Raw genomic sequence first — 24,381 nt, 5'->3', positions numbered from 1 at the left:
AAATGTAGGATGTTTTTATGCTGCAGCTACCCTTAAAAACTAAATGCCTTTTTTATTCTACATAGTTTAACTCCCACTCCCAATTCTTTAATAAAACAAGAGCAGATACCATTTCAGTGCATCCTCTTTTATTATTCTTGAAATCCACATCTTCCCTGGGTGATTTCTTTTAACAGCAGCCTATCCCTCAGATGACAAAGTTGTAAAGCCTTGGTTACATTAAGATCTTTACCCAGAATGAGATATGGTCACAGAGTGTCTCCTTGCTCCCAGACGCTGCTGGTTTTCTTTCTAAGACAAACGGACCCAGAGGAGACTAGGATGTTGCAGGCAGTGTTGTTCAGGGTGTGTGTTTACAGGCAGGACTGACTTAGTCAGCAAATCCTGCTCTGACGAGCTTCAGCCAATGAAGAGCCTATCCCAGCTTGCTTGGGGGCTTGAGTCCGAGCAGTATGCATGCAGAAATGTGAGGTGGCTCTCTTCCTGGTGCTGCTGCTGATTGCAAAATGGGGTCCGGCGACAGCGATTACTTGGGTTTCCTAGCTCTGCAGACCCAGGAGGGGTCCTATAGCGCACCTCCCACGTGGTCTGCCTTGAAAGCAGAAGGACTCCTCATGGATTGAGGAGACTTGGTTTATTTTAATTTTTTTTTTTTGGAAGATGAAATGCTTTTCTCGTTACCTGCCTTACATCTTCAGACCTCCGAACACCATCCTCTCCTGCAGCTGCCACACAGAAGGTACAGCCCAGTGGACGGCTGGTGGGAGGAGGAGGGGAAATGTGGGTAGGTGGAAAGAAAGTGGGCTGGGAACATGACTGCCCCAAAAGCTCTGCTGACATTGCCTTTTGCAGCTAATACGTGACAGTGATTGGTGGCGAAAGCCTGTGTGTGCCAGACTCAGAGATCATTTCAGCCTTGTGGAAAGCAAGGGAAAACTGTTATTAGCTAACCATTTATCGAGATGAAGACTGAGAAGCTGTAAAATGCTTGGGAGGTGTTTTGAACACTTAGCAGGTTATTTCTGTAAATACACATGATTTTGCGGTTCAGTTTACGCTAATCATGCAAACTAGTAATCAGAATCGATTTTAAGAAAGACTCTTTCACTAGATATTGCCCTGGAAATTTTACAGGCTTATACAGTTTCTCGTTGTCCGTTTTACTTAGCTGTGCATTCCCAAGAAGGCGATTAAGAAAATAGATTTTAGCATTTTACTTGTTTGTGTATTTTTGCACTGTTTCATCCTTCACTTGAGCCTGTTTTCAGCTCTCAGGAGAAAAGCTCTGCAGCAACTTGCTATTAAATCTAATGTTTGAACTTAATGCCCTGGACTTTAGTGGGACTGCTGCAAACTTCCCCCTTCCATAGGGAGTCTTCCCTCCTGCTGATTTATAATTTTGTATGTGTGTGTATACCATGGGTGAACTACCAGGCAATTTTGTGAATTACCTACAATAATTCCTAACAGCTGTGCAGGATTCAGAATTAACACTGATATTAATTCCCTATCTGGAATTGAAACATTTTTTCACACATCCTATAAAAATTAAAGATTTGGAGGAAAAAAATCTAAAGATGTTTGTCCGTGAATGTCTAATCAGCTAGAGTATTGCCCTGTAACTAGTGGAAAGTTGGTGAGTGAGAGAAGAGACTAAGGGCCAAATCATGCTCTTAGTTACAATAGTGTAAAGGCTCCATAATGCAAACACTACCATGGCCTTACTCAAGGTAGAAGCATCACACTGAGTATCACGTGTTTGCAGAGTCAGGCCTTAACAGTAGAAAAAGACTGTTGATTTCAATGGCGCTATTCTGCATTGAAATGGTCACACAAGGGTAACAGAGAATAGTTTGGCTCAATAGAAGTTTCAGATAAGTGCTTAAATAACACTGTTATTGGTGCTATAGAAAATCTTGAGTTCGACAAATAACAACAGGAGACTCTGTACTAAATTGACTTACCCAGTTTGTTTTAGAAAATCAAATCACCTATTTTCATTCTGTAATTTCTGATTCTCTCCATATGGGGAGCCAAAGTTATAGCACATAGAGGTTGTGTATGTATGTTCTTACTTTTTAATTAGGATCAAAACTTATCTAGCTCTACTTTGCGTAAATAATAATTTTCAAGTGAAGTGATTTATGATGGAAGGTTTCAGTGATGATTTATTTGTGCTTAGTTTATGTTTTTTTGCGTTGTTTTCACATTGAGTGATTTCAGTTTTCCTTTATACTTGACAATTGAATGCTGAGCTACAACAGTTAAACAGCTTGAAAATGTTTTTGCTCTCTTGTATAATCTGAGGTGCATTTAGGACATCTGTGTATAGATTCCCCTTGATATCAAAGTCAGTACATAATCATACAGTTATATATGGTCATGAGTCTACTTGCTACTACACTATGTAAAAGTAATAACAATTTGTAAGGAATGTGAGTTTTGTTTAATATGGACCTTGATCCTGAGCAAGTAGTCCCGTTAAAGCCAATGGGATTACTTCCATAAGGATTATTACATGTGCAAAATTTGCAGGGTTGAGTAATGTTTATACAGTTTTTACCTACCCTAACAGATATGGGATGACTAACTTGTGTACATTATGAAAACTGATGACATAAAGGATTATTAAAAACACATCAGTAGAAGCAAGGACAGACTTCTAAAACCAAACTCTACAAACTTGTCCACATCACTAAAGTGGAATGTATTTTCATGTACACTATTCAAGTTTTCCAAACATGAAACTGGACGTATGTCTTCACTGAAGGTAACTCAAATGATTGGCACCTGGATTAACCTAGCCCCGGTGTGAGGAGCCACACCGCAAAGCCATGCTTGTGTTACTGTGTCCTTACTGCTGTTGCACTTGCCTGTTTGTGTCGCTAGGACTTCTGGGGCCATGTCCCAAAGTTCTTTGTGCTGCAGTAGGCTGAGGCATTCTGATTCTTTCCTGAGAATTTTGGGAGACATTGTTTGTTCTTATGGGCACTTGAGGTGGTGGTGTGGAATTGTGCAAATGCACTGGAGGACTGTCAGCATAAGACTATAAGAATGGCCATATTGGGTCAGACCAAAGGTCCAGCTAGCCCAGTATCCTGTCTTCTGACAGTGGCCAATGCCAGGTGCCCCAGAGGGAATGAACAGAAGAGGTAATCATCAAGTGATGCATTCCCTGTTGCCCATTCCCAGGTTCTGGCAAACAGAGGCTGGGGATACCATCCTAGCCAATAGCCATTGATGGATCTATTCTCCATGAATTTGTCTAGTTCTTTTTTGAACCCTGTTATAGTCTTGGCCTTCACAACATCCTCTGGCAAGGAGTTCCACAGGTTGACAGCGAATGATTTAGCGTGCACCCTCTCTGCACAGTGGGTGGGTTACCAGCCCAAGTGAAAATGACACCTGAGCTCTAGCCTTTGCCCCAGCTAGGCCAGCTAGCACCACCAAACTCATGTAAGAGGGTTTTGTGTGTGGATGGAGGAGCGTTATGGGTGGCACCCAAATAAATATCCAAGTTAATTCTTCAGTGAAGACATTGCTTGAGGGTGTACAGATTATTCATGTATGTGCCATGCTATTGGAAAATGTCTGCTTGAGTCTCCTGTTATTATTCTTTCACCTAAGAAAACCATTGAGGGCAAATAACATCAAACTGGATTTGAGAATTCAAGAGCTTTGGTTAATCTTGGTTTGGAAGGATTCCCCTTTGAGCACCAACGTCAAGTTACAGCAGGGAAGTTTAATACTTATCTGCATTGGATCTTACTTAATTACTGTAGGCTAAGGGGAAATCAGTGTGTGCAAACCACAGGTAAAAGTAAAAAAAAAGAGAAATGTTTTAACTTGATATATTAAGCAATGTGGGCAAGAACTCATGGGAAATGTATAGAGTGAAAGCAGAGCCCTTGGAAGATTTCTTCTTGGTGCCCATTCATCTATACCTATTCAGCTAATTTAAGCCATTGTGCAAGGGCTCAAGTTACCAAGCTCTTCCTTTAGTAGCATGAAAATCCAAACAAAGAAATAAGTGATGTATGCTCATGGCTCTGATGGGGACAATGCGCCTCACTCTTCCCTCTCTGTGGACCTAATTAAAGGGACATCACAGTGACACCTCCCCCCTTCCCCCCATTCCATTCTGTAGCATGATTCATCCAGTGCAAGTAGAACTAGAGATGAAAATACCAGCTTGCCAGCCCACGGAACGGAAGGGCCAGCATTGAAGGGGACATGCACGTTAATACAGACATGAGGAGTATAATAATCCACTGCTACTTATTTCATTGGACTATAGTGTAGGGCAGGGGTAGGCAAGCTATGGCACGGGTGCCGAAGGCGGCACGCGAGCTGATTTTCAGTGGCACTCACACTGCCCAGGCCTGGCCACCGGTCCAGGGGGGCTCTGCATTTTAATTTAATTTTAAATGAAGCTTCTTAAGCATTTTAAAAACCTTATTTACTTAACATACAACAATTGTTTAGTTATATTTTATAGACTTATAGAAAGAGACCTTCTAAAAACATTAAAATGTATGACTGGCACACGAAACCTTAAATGAGAGTGAATAAATGAAGACTCAGCACAGCACTTCTGAAAGGTTGCCGATCCCTGGTGTAGGGAGAAGGCCATGGAGAATTTTTCTTTGCTTCAGACATCAGCAGGAATATTTTCCCCCTATTATTTTGTCTGTTTAAAGGAACTCGGAACAGCTTCTAGGAAAGATGTGCCCTCCAAAGATTTCTTCCAGGGGCATTCTCTAAAGGTAACATTTAGTCCCTGGCTTTCTGAAGATGAATCTGCTGCTGCATTGTTCTACCACTGTGAGATTTTCAGTAGACAACCAGATCTAGCTCTTTCATGGTAGGCCGTGTGAGGTTACTGGGAATAACTAAATTCACCAAAGAGTGACCATGCTGGTGAATTCTCTTTTGTTAATCAATCAAAATAAAAATAATAAGCACACATACAGTGCTGTTTCTTAAACGGTTTCCTAAGATGTGTCTCATTTTTACAGAAGAGGAAATTAACGAAGAGTCTAAATGACGTACCTTAGGCCACAAAATTAGTCAATAGGAGAGCTGGAACTTGAACACAGAGGTGAGATCCTCACCCCCATTCTGGCTCCTTTAAAGCAGATAAAAGAGCTGGGATGGCATAAGGGGGCTCTGAAAACTCTGGTTCTAGCTGGGGGGAAGATTCCTGTGGTGCAGGCACTGTGAGAGACAGCCATAATGCTGCTTATCAAGGACTCTCTTGCAAGCCTGACACGGTGGGCATGCCGGGGTGGGTCTGGGGGTGGAAGAGTGTATCAGTCCTGGATGTGCTGCAGAATTTCCAGGCAGCCCTGGCAGCCCTGGGATAGCTTAATTTAGACTGTTCTGGGGTCTAAGGCCCTCTCCAGTCCCCAGAGCAGCTCAGGAGCAGGAGGGCATAAAAGTTGCTTAAACTCCCTCAACCCTTCCGCCCTGAGCTGCAAGTTCTTTGCTGAGTCATTTAGGAAATATCACTTCTTAAAGTAACACTGACAATGGTTGGTCAAATTGTGGGCATTTAGATACCAAACCTGCTCACAGCTCAAACAAGAACCAAGGGTAGCCTGGTCTTTGCAGGCACACTTGCAACATTCCCATATAAAAAGATAATGGACTCCAAACTAGTCACTTACCACTTTCCAGAACAACATAGAATCAGCTCTGTAGTAATCTGTACTTAACGTCTCTCTGTGTTCAGCAGTACAGAGCAGCAGAGAGGAGTAGAAGCAGGGGACTTGGGTTCTATTCCTGACTCTGATGATGGCTCAGTGTGTGACCTCGGCTAAATCACATTAACAGCTCTGAACAAGCGGCGCCCTAGTTTGAGAACCACTGGCCTAGTGGACAGAGCACTGCACTGCACTGAGACTCAGAAGAGGCAGGTTTTATTCTTGGTTCCATCACTGGCCTGCTGGGTGACCATAGGCAAGACATTGCCTCGCTCCATGCCTCCGTTTCCCCATCTGTAAAATGGGAATAAGGAAGCTGACTTCCTTTGGAAAGGGCTTTGAGATCTACAAGGTATTATTATTTTATTTATTTTTATATATAAATAATATATATGCATATTTTGTTTTTGCAAAGGGTTTACAGCTTGTTGAGAGAACTAAACTACCAGAGAACTTTCTATTAAAATGTGCCATTCCCAGTGCATGACAGGCCTTCATCCTCCTCTGCTGACTGGAGCTCAACATATTTCTGCTATAGCCCAGTATCAGATAGCTATCCTTTATTCCACTTCCTTCAATTATTCTGTGTTCCTTGTGCACCCAAATGTCAAATGGGCATGATGATGAGATTTAGATGAGCAAAGAATGCAGAAAAGGGCAGAGAGAGGAACTTTCACACTGGGGAAAACCTGAAACTCAAGAATGGTGGTAATGAAAAACGAGTTAGCCAGTCGTTTCCTGTATTGCCTTGGAATTGTTTTCAGATAGTTGTTTGAGTAAGAGTTTATTTCCTCATGGCCCAATTTCTCTTTCTGCTTCATCCTGCTCTAAAGTCATAATCCTGAATTTGGGACATCTCCGTCGTTGGCCATGGACATTAATGGAATGTCATCAGTTCAGCATTTCAGTGGAGATGTGAGATTATTGTATGTGAATATTCACTGACTGATCAAATAGGAGGAGAAGATGGGTCTGAAGAAAAAGAACAAATAAAATATCCGAGACTGTAAATGTTGGGGGAAAAAATGACATGCCAGTGAGCAATGGATGGAAGTGTTTGAAAGTTCCTCTTTAAAGTGTTTCTTTTATAAGATTCTTTGAGGTTCTGAATGCCCCTTCGACGGCACACTCAGTATCAGGCCAACAATTGATATATTCAGCATAGTGACTCCTTTTTAAATTAGTACTGTGTATAGCATTTTGATCAGCAGATTCAGAGTCAAGACTCTTGGTTTCTATTCCTTATCTGACAGCAAAGTGCTATGCATATGTACCCATCCACAAAAATCAGTTATCATTATAAATCCAAACTAACCTGCATGATATGAGAACTGTAATTAGAAAAGTGTACAATAAATAGCAATAAATGTTACATTGAGTGAGGTTTGTAAAACACTTTGAGAACCTCCAGAGGTCTTCCAGAACCGCAAAATATTGTTGTTATTTTGGTGAGCAAATTTCCATCTCTAAAGCAATTTTACATCAAACACATTTGCTTTAATTTTTGTCACAAGAGCAAAGATTTGTACAGACACTAAAATTTGTTTATTATTTTCTGGCAAGAGGAAGTGAATTCACCACTTAAACATGATATGAAGACTAAAAACATCTTTAAAACATATATGTAGCACTGCCATTAAATGTAAGAAGAGATGTTTATTGATGTCCAGAATATCAGTCCTCCTTCACATTCATGCTTATTGTCCAAAACTTTGCACTTTTCAGCTTTTAAGAAGGCAGTTAACTGCTTAATCCTTAAGACCCTAGCTCAGTAAAGCACTTATGCGTGTGCTTAACTTTATATGATGGGTAAATATGTAAGTCTATCCCTATTCAGCAAGGCACATATTTAAGTCCCATTTATTTTAATGTTAAGCATATATTTAAGTGCTTTGCTAAAATATCACTGTTAGATATTCTTATCCCTATTTTGAACCTTGGTTAAAAAAACTGTTTGCAAATATTCATTCCAATGCAAAACAGCTGGTAGATTCAACTACATTTGTGTCCTGTTTTAGTAATTGAATTGTCCTAGAGTATTCACTATTAGTTATTTGCCATTCATTCTTTGTTGCGGGAGTGTTAGATGATACCGAGGGATGGTGTGTTATAATAACTGTATTATAAAATAGCATTAAGCTTGTTCAGAATTGTGGACAGGCAGCTGCTCCTTTATTATTTTTTTGCATGTTTGTACAAATTGAACTAAATACAATTTTACTATAAACTGAACATATTTGTTGGTGTTCTAAAACAACTGAGTATGATTTTAACATTAGTAATAATAGTGCTTGACACTTCTTTAGCACTTTCTACACAAAGACGCCAAAGGTATTACAAACCTAATAAATTAAGCTCAGTCACAAACCTTTGAATTAGAAAAGTATTATATCCTTTTCTCCAGATGGGGAAACAAACACAGGGCCTGTCTAGATGGACAGTGAGTGGGTGGCAAGCCGGGTGTAAAGCTGCAGTGCATTAGTGTGCTGTGCGCTAACTAAGGGAGTACATCAAAGTATGCTAGGGAATTGGAATTCCTACCACACAGTCAACACGGATGGTTAGTGTGTAGCATGCCAATACACTACAGCTTATGCTGAGCACTAACTGTTCATCTAGATGAGGCAACAGAGAGTCAAAGTGGCTTCTTCAAGGTCACATTATAGGTATAGGCAGAGCCAGGAACAGAACCCAGATTTCCAAACTCCCAGTTATAGTCTACAACCACTAGAGGTGCTTCTTCTCCACAGCTTAGCTGAACAAAAAAAGTTTTGCTCAATTTTTTTCTGTGCTGATCTTTCTGATCCCAATTTTAAAATGTAGGTACCTCAATAGGATATTCAAAGCCAACAGTTGGAAAGTGGAATAGGCACATCCTAGTTATGTTATATGCCTGAGATAATTTCAGCCACCAAATGTGGATTTTGATATGTTTGTATGGTACACATATTTGAAAAATGGGCCCATGGCCTGAATACTATACTTAAGTAATGCCGAGGTATCTTCAAAAAGTTTGAAAATTTGGTTTGAGTTCAAATTTTGGTTGAATGTCTGTCTGTTTTGTTTTACCCCAACAAGTTTGGCCATTCTTGTATATAATGCTGGGATCTTTGGGCTGCCTGTTGGGGGCGGATGTGAATATGCAATCTACATAAGTACATACAGTTTCACTTTACTCAGACATTTCCAGCTTTCTGAGACGTATTTGTTCAGTGTAGCCTGGAATATATGTGAACTGAGATGCTAAAAATGAAAGATTATATACAGTATCTGAATTTGCTGCCCGGGCTTAGATATAATATTCTATTCTCTGCTGTACTGGAGCATCACATAACATTATTTACATATGATACAAGAAAAACAATAAATTCTAGTAGCCTCTTTGATTGTTAAAAGAACACACTTAGGACTGATCATTTTAAAAGTTTAATTTAAAAAATCATTGCTACACTCAAGCAAAGTTTAAAAAGATAAATGTTTTTTCATTAAGCTGTCATCTATTTTTCTGTATTTTCTTTCTTATCACTGCTGATTATTATTATAACTGAATTTTTAGTTACAAGTAAGTTATCTGATGAATGTACTCCTTTTTTGCTCTTTTGTAAACTGGTTTTGAACAGTCTTGATATCTGTAGATGCTTGTTAATTGCTCGATAGTTTGGACAAATAATTCTTAGCTATGTTACGGCTTCGAGTTTATCACGGAGGTCACAGAAGTCATGGAGTAAAGTTCAGAGTGGGCTATAACTACCAAGAGGGCAATCCCAGACTGAATCTTGAAATTAACTGGGAGTTGTATCCCCTTTGGGGGTAATGTCTTTGTATTTCTGTGTACATGTGAAAAGGCTCTTAGCATGTGCTTGATTCATGGTTGCTTGGACTTACAGAGGCCATAGAAACAGCATGGCATTTAGCAATGGTAGATATTACAGATAAGCCTGACCCAAAAATCCTGAGCTCTAAGAATGGCTGGACCCAGATCTGAACTTTGCAGGCGATCCCTCTCTCTAATGGGTCAAATGAAAATCATGGATGCAATACCTCTGAATACTTGGAACATTTAGAGACTGTGCTGAACTCTGCACCTCAGGCCATCTCTAGTGGATATATTGTAGTTCAGGTAAAACAGGCAAAACCAACGGGAGACAGCATAACTCCCACTAGAATAGGATTATCTATAATTTCCAGGGGCCATTCCCAACAAACTCCTGACCAGGAATTCGTAAAAACAATGAAAAGATTGCCCGCCTTGTAGAATCCATCCAGATTGCACATGGAGCTTGGTTCATGCTAGGACATGACCTTTGGATTTTAGTCAGTGCTGTGAATATGCTCATGCAGAGTGGACATAATCTATAAAGTTCATTGCTTTTGTGCCTCACTAACAAATCTGAATGTCTCTTGCTTTAAAGAACATCCCAGTAACCTGACTTGATTTTGCAAACTGTTACTCGCCTGAATGTATGGCCTTAACTCACACAAAGCGTTTAAACAGAGTGACTGCCTAGGGCAGTCTCGTAGTAAGCTACCTAAATAGCACATAAGTAAGAATTTGCAGGAACAGGCCTATAGTCTGTAGCCATTTGAACAAAATTATGAAGATGGGGGAGAAACAACCCAGTGTATTGTGGGTAAATTGCTTAATGCCCAGCAAAGCTGGCTGACAGCTCATCTGGCAGCAACAAACGTGTCCACTCACAGAAAGGCTTCCACATCTGGTGTACCCAAAGTCAAGACAATTGTCTAGAAATATAATAAGCATATAATAGGCTTTTCTCTCTGCGACACAAACAGCAAGAAAATGTGGCCAGTGATAATTCAGCCTATGGAACTCTGCCATACTTAATGTTAGTGCTCTCACATGCAGATGTTAAGAGAGAAACAATGTTTCAAACGTGACTCATGTATGAGAGAACAGTAAGTGCCCTGGGGGTGCAAAGGAAAGTCTTGAATCACAGCTGCAGAAAGGAAAACAAAGATTTTACTATACAATTACCATAGTGTATTATCTGAGGCTAAATCTCATCAGATAACATCTCTGGCTTCTATATTATGCCGTTATCATGGCTGCATCTGCTAGCCTCAGTGCTGTATGTTTGTCAACACTTTTATTGGAAATCTCTTCTTTTCTGGGAGCCGGAAGTTGTAAATATTGTAACTGGAGAAAAACGTGATATGTAAAGGTCTGGATTCATCCAAGTTGCTCAGATACCATGCTGATGGGCAAAACATTAGAACACAAATAGAACAGAAGAAAATGTGGATATATATTTTTCTATTCTGTAACAGTAAAAAGGCAGCATTGGGCTAGTTTTTTTTCCATACTAGGACCTGGGATCTAGCCAGGATCTCTGTCCCACTGAGCAATATAGTAATGGAACCTCTCTCCCCCCACACTGAGAACCTCTGGTCTAGTGGTTGCAGAATGTGATTGTCATCAGAATTCATAGATTCGCATCCCAACTCTGCCACCAACTTGCTGTATGACTTTGGAAAAGTCACTGAAGCTCTCTAGAATAAATTCATCCCTGAAGTAACTCTACTGAATTCGATGGAGTTACTCCAGGGATGAATCTCTGTGTGCCTCAGGTAGGGAACAAGTGTGATATGAAGCTCAGTTTAATCCTCGTAAATATCAGCGAGATCCCCCATATGAAAGGAGTGATAAAGCTGCAAATTATTAGTATTCTTTGTTTTTCATTTCCTGTCAAAATTTAAAGGAGAGCGTTAGGGATAATTATTGCATTTCAGTATTGAAAAGAAACCAGCAACCTGTAAGAGTGAAAGAGTGAGTTGATAAAGGTTACAAGGAAAGATTATTGGAGCTACATAATCATATGAGAATTATGTAGTATGGGCCAATATTGTGCTTGGCAGTGGACATGACACGTAGCGAGATCCTAGTTTATTCCACTGATTCCAGTGGAGTTACACCATCATAAAAATGAAGTAACATAGTGGTGAATCAGGTCCATGATCTTTGCCTCAGATCTGACAGTGTAAACAGACAACACTAACCAGATGCATTGGCAGAATCAGATAAAGGTTTTTTTCTCAGCTTGGCCAAATAATGACTCAGGTGGGGAGGGGTACATGGAGAACAGGCTACAAATATTTAAGGGCTCTAATCAACAAGGAGGGAGATAATTTATTTAAATTAGTGGAAGAATCTCCCAAGGGAAGTGTGGAACCACATCACTTGACACATTTACAGCGAAATTGTTAAAAAACACTAGAAAATGTTTAATAAAGGGCAGTCCAGAATTGGCAGCATGGACCAGCTGACGTAATAGTAGAGCTGATAGAAAAATTTCCATTGGAACAGTTTTGTAATGGAAAATGGCTTTTTGAATAAATGGAAATGTTTTCATTTGTATCAGTTGTTTCCCAGGGAAAATAATAATTTCCCAATCATCTCCACTCAGCAGGGCTTTGTCATTTTAATCTGTATGTTAACGTTCATTTGAAAGCATACTAGAGTAAAAGAAACACTCCCTTTGGAGGTACATGCTGGGCTACACCTGTGTAAATCTGCCGTAACGCCACTAAAATCAATGGAGTTACTCCAGACTTACAGTGTGGATACTGAGATCGGACTCTGACCCCAGGACTCCTCTAAATATATGCACAGAATTCCTCATTAACACTGTTGGGAAATATGCATGCACCTCAAGAACATAGCAGCTGCCCTTCCCCTTCTTTATCCTAACTCTTTATTTACTTTGTTTATTATGATGAATCTGGTATTTTGGTATATTTGTTGTACTTGGAAAAATAACAACATATTTATTAAAAAAATCATAATAGTTGGCAGACAATCCTGTTGACTCGTTTTGAAAAACTTTACTGAGAAACCCTAGCGTGGCTCCTTTGTTTGTTTTTTTCACTGCTGCTAGTATCAAGCATTCGTTGCTCTAGTAATACTTACAACTTGAACATCTTCCATCTTAACTTGCCAGCCTGACCTCGGCCAATAACCATTTGTCTTTCTAAACAATTACCATGGGGAATTGCTTTGATTGTGGAGCGGCCATTATTTAAATATTTATGGCCATATCCTTGCAGAACTGAACAGAAAAAAACCGAAAAGACAGTTTAATAAATGGATAAAAATCAATTGGGTAAATGTATGTGTTAGAAAATAAACATTTATTTTAAGCCACCTGAACAATCACAGGCACTGGTATGCTAGGACTTCTCCACATGAATGACAGCCTTGAGTACAAACAGGGAGGAGATTGTTTTGTGTGCCCCGTTTGAGGACCAGAGTGTACAAAACAGTAGCTTAGTGCCACAGCCTTTCACTCCTTTGATGCCTCATCACCGACAACAGGGAAAGAGGATGCTTGTACCCACATCATCATCTTCTCTTCTAAGTGTAGGCAGCCTTGGAGTTATGCCATGGCTGCACGTGACGGAGTTTAAGAAAGAGCTTTGGTATTGCTCACAAAGGGAGGTCAGAATAAATGAAATAGATACACCCTATAGTGTTGGCAGCTGAGCCCAATCAATGTGTGTGCCTGCTGCTCTTAATTACCAATATTGGATCCATTAGGAGCTCTGTGTTAGATATGGCAAACCTTTATTTCTGCCTGCAGTTTAGATTTATACTGCAATGAATTAAAACAGAATTATGTCTGTGTTCACACTTGAGAATTAAATGTCTGTGTCCAACTTATACACAGTACAATTAGATAGCAAGGAAAGATGGGGGACAGGTTCTGATCTCTGCTGCACTGGGGTAAATCAGGAGTAGCTCCACTTTGATTTACCCTAAGCTGGGTAATGGAGATCAGAATCGGGCCCATTAACTCTACTTGCAATGGGAGTCAATCAAAAGCATAATACTGCTCATACACCAGCTGCCTTGCAGATCTTTTAGGCTCAAAATTCTGAAATACTTATAACTTACACACTTGTATTCACTGGGGGTTGTGTGTATAATTCAAGCTTGTGCAAAAGTGTGCACCTCTTGCAAAGGTGGGACTTATCATAGGACAGTTCCCACCTGCCCCCAGTATCTATCTGTTTCAATGCTTTGATAACACTGCTCTGCAGCCAAAATGCTTCTGAAATAAATGTAGTCCAACTTTACTAATTCTGGGTCACTGAGAACGAAAATGATGCTTAAAATTGTTGATTGGCTCTAGTTTTCAAGATATGCTATTGGGTCAGTATATACGACCCTTGACTTGGGAATGGCGGAGGATAAGTGAGTTATAAAGGGAAGGGATCTCAATTTAAACCAGAAATGACTAAAATACATCTTTGACTGGATCTATGAATAAATCTATGACTGGGTTTGGACAGTACTTGCTTTTTAGGCAAAACAATGAATGATGCAATCTGAAGCTGGTATTGCCTCATACATGATATGAATTGCATCATGTTATTTCTAGACGTCATGGATGATGCAATCATAACGAAGCTTACATCACTCTGCTGAACATATTGCCCTATATCAGCGCTAGAAATCATACAGTGCCACGCTCTCTTATTTGTCAGTGTTTGATTTTGCAAAGGGACACATTTCTGTTTAGCCAAAGTGAGCAGAGATGCCTCGTACTTGTGTGAAGAGCGCAGATAACTTCTGCTATGTTTGTGGTGAAGTGACTTTTGCATCACAAAAGCGCAGTATAACCACTCTGGTTAAGAAAGCCTATCACCTTTATTTTGGCTGCAAAATTGGAGATCAGGACAAGAGGTGGGCCCCACACCTATGCTGCAACACTTCTGCAACAAAACTTTGCCAGTGGTTGAACAGGAAAAGGAAACCTATGCCTTTTGCAGTGCCAATGATTTGGAGAGAGCCAACAGATCATACCAGCAATTGTTACTTCTGCATGGTGCCTCCAGTTGCGAAAGGTGTGTCAAAGAAGAAAAAGTGGACTGTGCATTATCCAAACATTCCATCAGCTATACGCCCAGTACCCCACGGAGAAGGACTGCTGGTTCCTGATGCACTAGAATCATTCTCACTTGAGTCAGATGAGGAAGAGGAAGAGGATGAAACTTCTGGTCCTGAACCATCAATGTCACAGGACCCACATTTTCTCCCATCCTCCTCCTCTGAACCACACCTCATAACACAAGATGCACTGAATGACCTTGTCAGGGATTTGGAACTACCCAAGAGTAAGGCAGAGCTGTTGGGCTCCAGCGGTGGAATCTCCTGACAGGCTATCAGGGCAACTGGAGCCCATCAATGCTTGCAGACTATTGCTGGACAGTGACAAGAGATGCTCCATTTAATGAATACAAGAGACAAGCCAAGAAGTGCCGAGTAGACACTGAATAAGACTAAACTATGTACATAATAGTTTTTTGCCTTTTGTTTCATAATAAATTTTATTTATATAACCCTTTTGCTGATTTTTAAAGTGTTACATAAACAGGACAGGTGAAATATTATCATGTAAAGCAACCATAGACACATGAAAAGACCTAGGTTTACAATTTATGATTAAAACTCTACTATCTACATAATATATATAGACATAAAATGTAAAAACTTAAATATTTTAGAAACAGTAGCCAATCAGTTGTTTTAATTGTCATATTTGAATTCAGCACATCAAAATACATAATAAATATCACATTTTATCTCTGAAGCAGACGACTTCTCAAAAATTGTAGACCAGTGTAATAGCTGATCTGAAGGAGGTCATACAAATCATCTGTTTTAGTACATCGAGAGCATGGAACTACTCCTGGATTCATTTCACACTATCACTCTCTTAATGAAGTTAATTACTTTAGCCCTTAGTTCACTTTTGTTTTATTGATGTTGAATGTTCCTGTTGTCTTTTGCTCCATTTATAAAATGCTATATGGTAAGTTAAGTAAAGGTACTGTGAAGTAAATAGTACACCTAATGGGCTGGATTTTTTAGTAAAGAATTAAATATAATTTAAATATAAAGAGATACTAAGTAATAAACCCCTTCCTGAGGTAGAATAATTATGTCTTAATAACCCAAGTGGTCAATACATTCAGAAACTAAAAATTCACTAAAAGACCAAAATTAAACATATTTTACAAAGTAAGGGTCAGATTGTGGACTTATTCCCATAAATGAACAGCTATTTGCCCCGAGAGTCCATTGGCTCAGTAGGACTTCTCTTGTGAATAACGACTCACCAGTTGTTTTTACCCACCGAAACTTATGCACAAATAAATCTGTTAGTCTTTAAGGTGCCACCGGACTCCTTGTTGTTTTTGTGGATACAGAGTAACTCCTCAGCAATGGGAGTGCAGGAGTTCAAAATATTTGTGGCTTCCTAGTCCCTCTTGTACCTTTACTATTCCTATGCCTTGCTGAACTTCTAAAATCACGTTTAACCCTTGCACTGGCGTTTTCAGAAGCACCAGCTAAAAAGCTAGAGTGGTGTACAACATGAGGGATGCTAAAGCACTTCCTTTTTGAGGTGATTTAAAGCTTAGCTCAAAGGTGCCTTTAAGTGAGAAGTTTTAGCTTTTAAGGATCTTTAAGATGAAAGCGGAGCTAGAAGCACCTTAAAACTAAGTTTTTCACCTTAAGGGCGCCTCTAGGCTAAGCTTTTAGCTTTTTGAAGTGTTTTGAAGTGATGCATGTAAAAAATAAAAAAAGACACTTCTCCATATGTTCCGGTCAGAGCATTTCTGTATGGATACATCAAGGTCAGGCATGGCTTGTATTGTAGATCTCACTGGGATTTTAGGAATAAATAAACCAGGTATGAAGAAAACCAGCTGAGTAATTGTTAATGTTTAATTTGTAATTTTTTTTTTTTGGCAGAATTTGTCATTTTATCAGGTAAATGCAAAACACCTGAGTGACAGGGTAGTTGAGCCTTGGGAAATGAGGACAGACTGTAAGAATGGAATGCTTTTGGGAACGCAGGGATCCACAGCCAAGATCACTGGATTGGATTCAACCCTAAGCTTGGACAGTTTTCTGTTCATTCTTTTTTAGCTGTTAACTTGGTTCATTGTTATTATAAACCATGACCTCATTTCTTGTTTACACAACTCTGCCAGTGTAAAAGGGTCTTAAATTTGGCATAGATATAATAACCTCCTACCCTAACACTTTGCTAACTGTAACTCTGTTCATTTTTCCGCTCAGTCATTTTAATGGTTTACAGCCTGAATCTGATCTTGCAGATAGCAGTAGGAATCATGAGAAACTCCACTGTGAAGTCAGCGAAGTTACACGGGTGTAAAACCCATGTAAATGAAATCAGTTTGTATTAATAGTACAGTATGGTATGCACAATATGTGTATGGTATGTAAGGTTGTATAAGTAGGCAAGTATTATATATTGTTTGATTTGAAAAATAATGTATAATTCTATAAAGAGGGCCCATTATTTCAAGAGACATGGAGTAAAGCAAAGAGTTTAGGTTGAACTCGCAATATTAACTGTATTTCCTAACTTCCAACTGCTTTATATCTCACACTCAATGTCACATTAATTCTTTTTTTTCCCAGGAATATATTAGAAATCTTCTGATCAAAATTCTCCCATTTATCAGAATTAGCACCAAAAACAGATACCTAACTTGGGGATCTATTCTTCCCATAACATTCATGAAAGTTAATTGTGTGGCGAAACAGCCCTTTAGGTTGTTGCTAGGTGAAAAGTAGTGAATTTCTCATTCAGAATGTTAGGGATGAGGAGAAATTGAAACAATGGATATAAAACCCAGCCCCCTCGCACTGACCTTAGAGCCCATTTCTATAAATATTATTTTTATTATTATTATTCAGAGGTTGAACTGTTTAACAAGCTTCAGCTCATCCAGTGGTGGTGTTAGATATTCTTTGTGAATGGCAGAAACACAACACAAAACATGAAACAGTAGACCCTAATATAAAGCAACAGGCACGTCTAGACTGTTTTAATATAAAAAAGTATAAAAATCATCCAAACTTAAGGGTGATGTGGAGAAGGTATGATGAGCAATCACACTGTTCATGAACTGGCAACATGCCCTGTTCTTTGACTGCCAGATTCAATTATTGGTATTTAGGCATATTGGTAGTGCAGATGGTTCAGTTTTCCCCGTTAAGGATGATTGGTGCACCTGCATTTTTGTTGTAATAACTCTGATGCTAGAAATGTCTCTCCTTGGCTACACTCTCCCATTTTTGCTTTGTATTTATTTTTATTCCATTTATCTGTGTAAACCAGCATTCTCGTCTTCATTATCTTCTTAGAGGGATTAATTTTATTCTCTATGTTTCCCACACAAGAAAGAAAGAAAAATAGAAGAGGTTCTCAATGTAATTAAACTTTCTTCACTATAATTGATGAAGTTGTATAATATCAAAGAACAGAATCCACTTTAAAACCCTCTGTAGTGTAGGATAGACAGTAAAAGAAAATAAATCAACTTCAGATATCAGTATGGAGGAATACTTTCATCTCAGTGCACAGGTATTGGATATGCATGGGACCCCTTATAATCTACTGTGGATATAAAATCCTGTATGTCAGGAAGAGAAAATATTACATCACACTCATATAGTACTTGCTATGTAAGGATCTCAAAGAGCTTCTTAATCTTCACAATACCCATCTCTGGTAGGTAAGGAATAAATATAATTTACTTCATCCACATTTGGTGTAATCCAGGCCTGGTCTACAGAAAAAAGTTAGGTCAACTAACAGGAGTGTGAAAAATCCACACCCTTGAGCAATGTAGTTAAGCTGACCTAAGCCCTGGTATAGACAGAGCTAGTTTGATAGAAGAATTCTTCTGTTGACCTAGCTACCACCTCTAGGAGGTGAAATACCTATGCCAATGGGAGAATCCTTCCCGTTGGCATAGGTTGTGTCTACAGTGAAGCACTACAGTGGCACAGCTGTTGCATGTCAAGTGTAGACAAGTTCTAATAAAGCAGGAAGTGAAGTGAAAAATATTGTCTCTAGTGGAAACCGCATGGCAAATGTAGATTAGTAGTAAGTAAGTATCCAAATTGGAATTTGGCCCAGAACATGGAAAAACATGCTTTTTTTCAGAAGAAAGTGCTACAGGATCAATTATACATGGCCACAGATGGTTATAACCTCAGTTTTGCATCTGATCCAGAAAACGGAACCACCAAGAGCACAGTTGCTGGGATTTTGGTCCATTATAGGCTCTAATGGATGAGTAGCTCCTGCTGAATCATCAGTACCATTTTTTAGCAGCCGTTCAGTATAAATCATGTCACTTGCTTTTGACCTGGAGAAGATGATCAGTAAAGCAACCTCCCTAGATCAAGCACTATGTATCAGAGTGTATCATATTATACCAGCACAAGAGGACCAATTTCAGGTGTCTTGCTCCTCAAACTGGTCTGGGAAGTCTCAAATGACTCATCCTGTCTGGAGGTGATTCTCTGAGTAGTCAGCTAGCCAAATATGTGATGAATTTGTTCTTTAAGAGCTGGTGAACACACTCTGCTTCCAGTGATTTTAACAGGAGTTGGGGGCACTCAGCATGTTGCAGGAAGTGCTCAGCATCTCACAAGATTGGGCTCTCAGTGCAGATGGGGAAAAGTTTTCAAAAGCCACCTGTGTGATTTGGGAGCCATGTGATGTGTGACTTTCATTCGGACCTGAGTGCCTAAGTCAGTTAGGTGCTTTTGGAAATTTTACCCTATATCTTGAAGAAGACAGCATGGAGTCTATCTCCTTATTAGTATCCTAGATTTTGCTCTTTAAGGAGCAGAGAGTAAGAGACGAGAGAAAGAACTCACTCTGTGGTTCCTCTGCTTTATTATTTAAACATGTTACTTGTTCAAGCTGTTAGTGTCTTTCACCAGGGTAGAGGCTATACATCTGGAATCCAAGTTTTCTTCTCCGGGTGCAAAAACCTTCCCATATAGCATGGTGTAATGCAGACTGTTATTCCGGAGCTGAGGTGGGTAATGAAGAGCCTCCTCACCCAATCAATACACACCATTTTCTTACTGTACCGCAGTGAGCAATGGAGATTCCTCACACGTTACAGGGCATACAGCCAGCCCAGACAACTGCAGGTTTACTGCCAAGTGAATGTGCCATAGAGGATGATATATAGGAAATGGTAGCAGGAGGAGGGGATCTGAGAATAGGCAGGGGGTGGAGGGAGAAATAGCAGCCCACAATGAAGAGCAGGGTGAAAGCCCAAGGACCACCCTCAGGTTTTTTAATATTCAAAGTCAATGGATTTGGCAAGCTGGAGTCTCGTTGGCATACAACCTCAGCTGCACCCATGCATTCTACAGCAGTCCTATCTGACGCCTGTATAAACAAAGGCAGTACTGTAGTAGTACTATGTTTAGGGTAATTTAGTAAGGCCTGGTCTATACAGTTTTTCTGTTGGTATAACTATTGTGGTTAGGGGTGTGATTTTTACCAAGCTAGTTACTCTGGTACAGCTTCTAGTGTGGATGAAGTTATACCAGTAGAAAGGTGCCTTGAGCCATTGTAACTTATCCCTCTTTCCTTCTGAGAATGAGCTATACTGATATAAGTACTTTTATACTGATACACACGGGGTTATATTGCTTTAATGATACCAGCATATTTACAAATTACTGCACTAATCTTCTGAGCTAAATTTTGCTCTCATTTATACTCTTGCAGCTTTATGAGTGAGGGCAAATTTTGGTCCTCTAGTCTCATAGCTACAGCAAATGCCATTTAAAAATAATCAGCATTTACCAACAGTTGTGTCTGAGCAATCGAAGTTATTTCATTTATTCAGATCCTGCTTTCAGCTCCTCTTGGGCGAATGAAGAGCAACTCTACTGACATCCGTGGAGCTACGGTGGATTTAAATAAATGTAGATCAGAATTTGATCCTAAGCACAGGACATAAGTAACTGTGTTCCATGGCTACCATCCTGTTGAACTGTTTACAACTTTTGTTGTAATTCTATGCTGTTGTAAACTAGCACAACTCTATTTGGTTTCAGTTTGGCTCATTGGTGACCCACTGTCTAGGAAACAAGGGCAGCAGCTGAGCTGATGGCTAGTTATGGAATTCACTAAGTTACTTCTGGGGGAAATGTTCCTGACCCTGGGGCTGATTTGCTGAAGTGCAGGGGGAGCGTTGTTGGTTCTTTACTAACTTTTAATTAAAATAAAATTGAAGGGATTGCTCTAGATTATAACTGCTTGGCTAAGCAGTTCTAAGTGTTGTATGCGGCTTACGTAAACTGATCATTAAGGGTATTGCATGCACTTTCTCTGAGTCTTCATTTCCAGGCCTTGCATTTGCAAGTTTCTTCCCTTTTTACTTTTGTTAAATAGATACCATTTGTTTGCCAGAGACAAGCTCATTTTTGTCTGGGCTAAATTTCTCTCTCTCTCTCATATCTAAGGCCTTTGGCCCTGAGAATCATTGGTCACAATTATAACAGGATCAGGGATTAGTGAGCTGGGAGGAAACAATCTACACAGGATGCTGTTCTTGGACAACACACACATTTTCCCCACTTAGAGTCAATGTGGCCTGATTAAGGATTCCAGAAGGGAGCATAACTCTTCTGTGAAATCATTAAAGCATTGATGTTTTATGAAGTCCTCTCATTCTATTGCAGTACTGGGAAACACACACAGGGATATTATTGGCTGTGTAAATTAAGGAACAATGCCATATCATGCTACAAAAATAAAGCTGGAGAAGAGCCAGGCTTGAAGTTCAGTTCAGCCTAGTTTTTAAGCTTTTGCTCAGAGAAGGGTTATGAAAGTTCACAGAAGGGGAAAACTCTCCTTTAAAAATAAAGATTTGGACTGAGAATCAGGCCCAGAAAACATCCTAATTTGAATGGCTAAAACTGCTGCAATTTTAGTTGCCCTATTATCAGAGACAGTTTCCATCCTGATCTACTTACGTGATAGCTGGAAGAAGAATATTAGGGCCAAGTCTTCAGCTAGTGCAAAGAGGCCTACCTCTGTTGACGTCAATGGAGCAGGTCCAACTCACACTAGCTGAGAATCTGGGGCTAGATTTTCACAGGTATTTAGGCACAGTCCATAATGTTCCAGGTGTAAGAAATGCTTAAAATATGAAACAGCTCCACTGTCATTCAAATCTTATTATATTTTTTAAGACAAGGTTGTCGATTTTTGTGTGTAAATTTTAGTGCTGGAGAAAAGGGGCTGGAGATGTCACCTGTTTACACACACAGTAAATTCAGCAGGGACAATGGGATGGCAAGTTTTCCTCACATTGGCGGGGCAATGTGTCTCATCCCCATCTCTAGCAATAAGAGGTTCATGTTCCAGGTCCATCAATCCTTAATCTTTCTGCTGAGAATGTCAATACTGTGCTGATTGGAGTGATGTGGACATCTGATCACTAGGAAATGAATGGAGACCACCAGCTCATTTCACATAGGCCTTTGAACAGATAGTAATGAAGGTCTTTGGTTCTATGCACACCTGGGGAAGCTTGGAGCCAGGTAACTAATGGTGAAAAGGGTTATGTCCAATTACCAATCCTTGAGCCATCCCGTCCCCTCAGTCATCACCTTTTTATTCTTTTTGTTTTATACAGCCATCTATTTGTGTTTCAAAGGGATAGTTCAGGAAGGTACACAATGGTGTAAGCATATACACACAACAAACTGAAGAGTATACAGGTGAATGTAGTAAATAGGTAGACAGAATATTCTTATATTCTTAACCGTTGCTAGTTATCAGAGCTCTGTGTGTGTTTGGTCAATAAATACAGAGAGTGAAATCCTGACTCCATTAGGCCCAGCGGGAGTTTTGCCACTGACTTCTATAAGGCTGGGATTTTACTCTTGGCATGAAGTCCTGGTGGATTTTACTTCACACTGCCGTGTAAGAAATCTGGGTTCAGTTCCTAGGCCTAGTCACCTGTTCCTAGGTCACATGCTTAGGCCCTGAGAACCTTGCCTTGAAATGTAAGTGAGATTTGTGAAGGACCAAAGCAGCAGCTGTAACGGGTTCAGAGGGGAGCTCTCCTTTGCTAAGAAAGTTTGCAGTGATGCAGAATCTTGAAGGGGGAAAGAGAAGCTCTGGGGTCAGAAGGATGTTATCCTTCTTCTAAGGAAACACAAAAGGTGGCTGTATTGTCTCTTCAAACTCTCTAAAAATGATCCAATCTTTATTATAGCTCCAGTTTGACCACTAATACATCACACACCTTGGCATTTCTAAACTAGGAGAGTTTCTTTCAAAATTCTCTCTCTGGTAGAATTACGTACTGATTTTGTTTACTTGTTCCTGAAAAAAAACAATATGGAGGCTGATAAACAGAAGGAAATGTTTCATACTTTTAGGTTGGTGACAGGAATCTAGTTCAAGGTTGTTTCCAGTATTGTTGGAGCTGTGTTGGTCCAGGAAATTAGAGAGACAAGGGTGTATGTGTAAGGTAATACTGTTTATTGGTCACTGAGTACCTTGCCTGAACCTGCAGAAGAGATTTATAAAGCTCGAAAGCTTGTCTCTTTCACCAACAGAAACTGGTCCGGTTCAATAAAGGATATTTACTCACCCACCTTGTCTCTCTGTTTCAAAGGAACATTTATTTTGGTATTTCCTTGGCTGCATTTTCTAGGTCACCCACAAGGTGGTGGTGTCCAATTATGTTCAGTGACCATGTTAATTAAATAGTCTCTAAAGTATACCTACAAGTGGTCTAAAATTGTTCTTTGTTAATGATAATAATTACAATGAGCCTTTTTCAAAATCATGTTGCATTTAAGGATTTTTGTGTTCTATGCAGAGTGAATCAATTTCTGCCTTTCTACTGATGCATTTGGAAATCTAGAGCACTAGATTTCTAGAAATCTGAAGTATTTTAGGAACAATTTGTTGTGTTTCAAATCAGTTAACCACTTTGAAAACAATGCACTTCATGCATTTTCATCTTTAAAACATTAGCCTTTGGAGCAAATGATTAGCATTTCTTCCTCACTTGACATTGGCATCAATACCTTGGCTGGTGTGGCTGTGGTGATAAATGTCTCAGCTGCCTGTGCGGTGTTGAATTCTGTTTAATGGCTGCATACTGCTAAAACGCCTGGTGCCACTGAGGGAGCTGAAAGTGCAGAGAGAGGATTATCAAGCATAGAATATGTGGCAGCTCTTTTAATAATGCAAACAAATTAGGCTACCTTAAGCATGTGAGCTGGCCTGGAAAGGCTGCTGTAGTAAGCAACACACCCTGCTGTGAAAATGTTTTCAGAAGATGCTCAGAACAGAAACATTATGATGACTTGTCAATATTGCTCTTTCAGGGAAAATAACAGCATTCATGCATTTTGTATAAGGGAAACAGATCAAACAGATGATCAAAGTCATTTTATTATGTATAAGCTCTCCTCCTGTGTTGTTTTAGCATCAGAAGCTCAGGCACTCGAGAACAGGCTTGCTTGCCCACAGCTGTGATTGGGGCATATGCCGTACCAAGAAGACCTCTCTACAGGCCCGCTCCAGCTCTCATTAAAATAAGTGGGAATCTTTCCAATTACTTTAATAGGAGTTCGACTGAGTCCTTAATAAGGTTCCCAGGTGAAATGTCTGATCTGATGATTAAGTTCCCAGGATTTCAAACACATTTTATTGTGATTCTCCATTCTTTCCCCTTCTTTGCACTTCTTACTACAATCGCCTTACTACAATAGACTGGTGGCCACCTACCTGCCCACCTCTCCACACTGCACACTGTGTCTGAGCCTCTTGTC

The 24,381-nt window shown here is 39.8% G+C and overlaps 1 protein-coding gene across 2 annotated transcripts in view; it reads left to right on the top strand.

Annotated features, from left to right (window-relative positions):
- PPP2R2B (protein phosphatase 2 regulatory subunit Bbeta) overlaps positions 1–24,381 on the top strand; it is a 330,603-nt gene that overhangs the window by 10,736 nt on the left and 295,486 nt on the right. The window contains exon 1 of one of the 2 annotated variants that reach the window (XM_030573340.1): positions 444–739. The exons of the other annotated variant lie outside the window; for it this stretch is intronic. Coding sequence (XP_030429200.1) covers positions 661–739 — 79 coding nt within the window. The 5' untranslated portion in view covers positions 444–660. Of the gene's footprint in view, positions 1–443; positions 740–24,381 lie in introns of those variants that run through there. 2 annotated transcript variants of the gene reach the window in all.

This window comes from Gopherus evgoodei, chromosome 8, assembly GCF_007399415.2.
Source record: "Gopherus evgoodei ecotype Sinaloan lineage chromosome 8, rGopEvg1_v1.p, whole genome shotgun sequence".
NCBI classification, from domain to species: Eukaryota; Metazoa; Chordata; order Testudines; family Testudinidae; genus Gopherus; species Gopherus evgoodei.
Note: the sequence above shows the minus strand (reverse complement) of the source record. Positions and strands in the feature narration are given on the sequence as shown.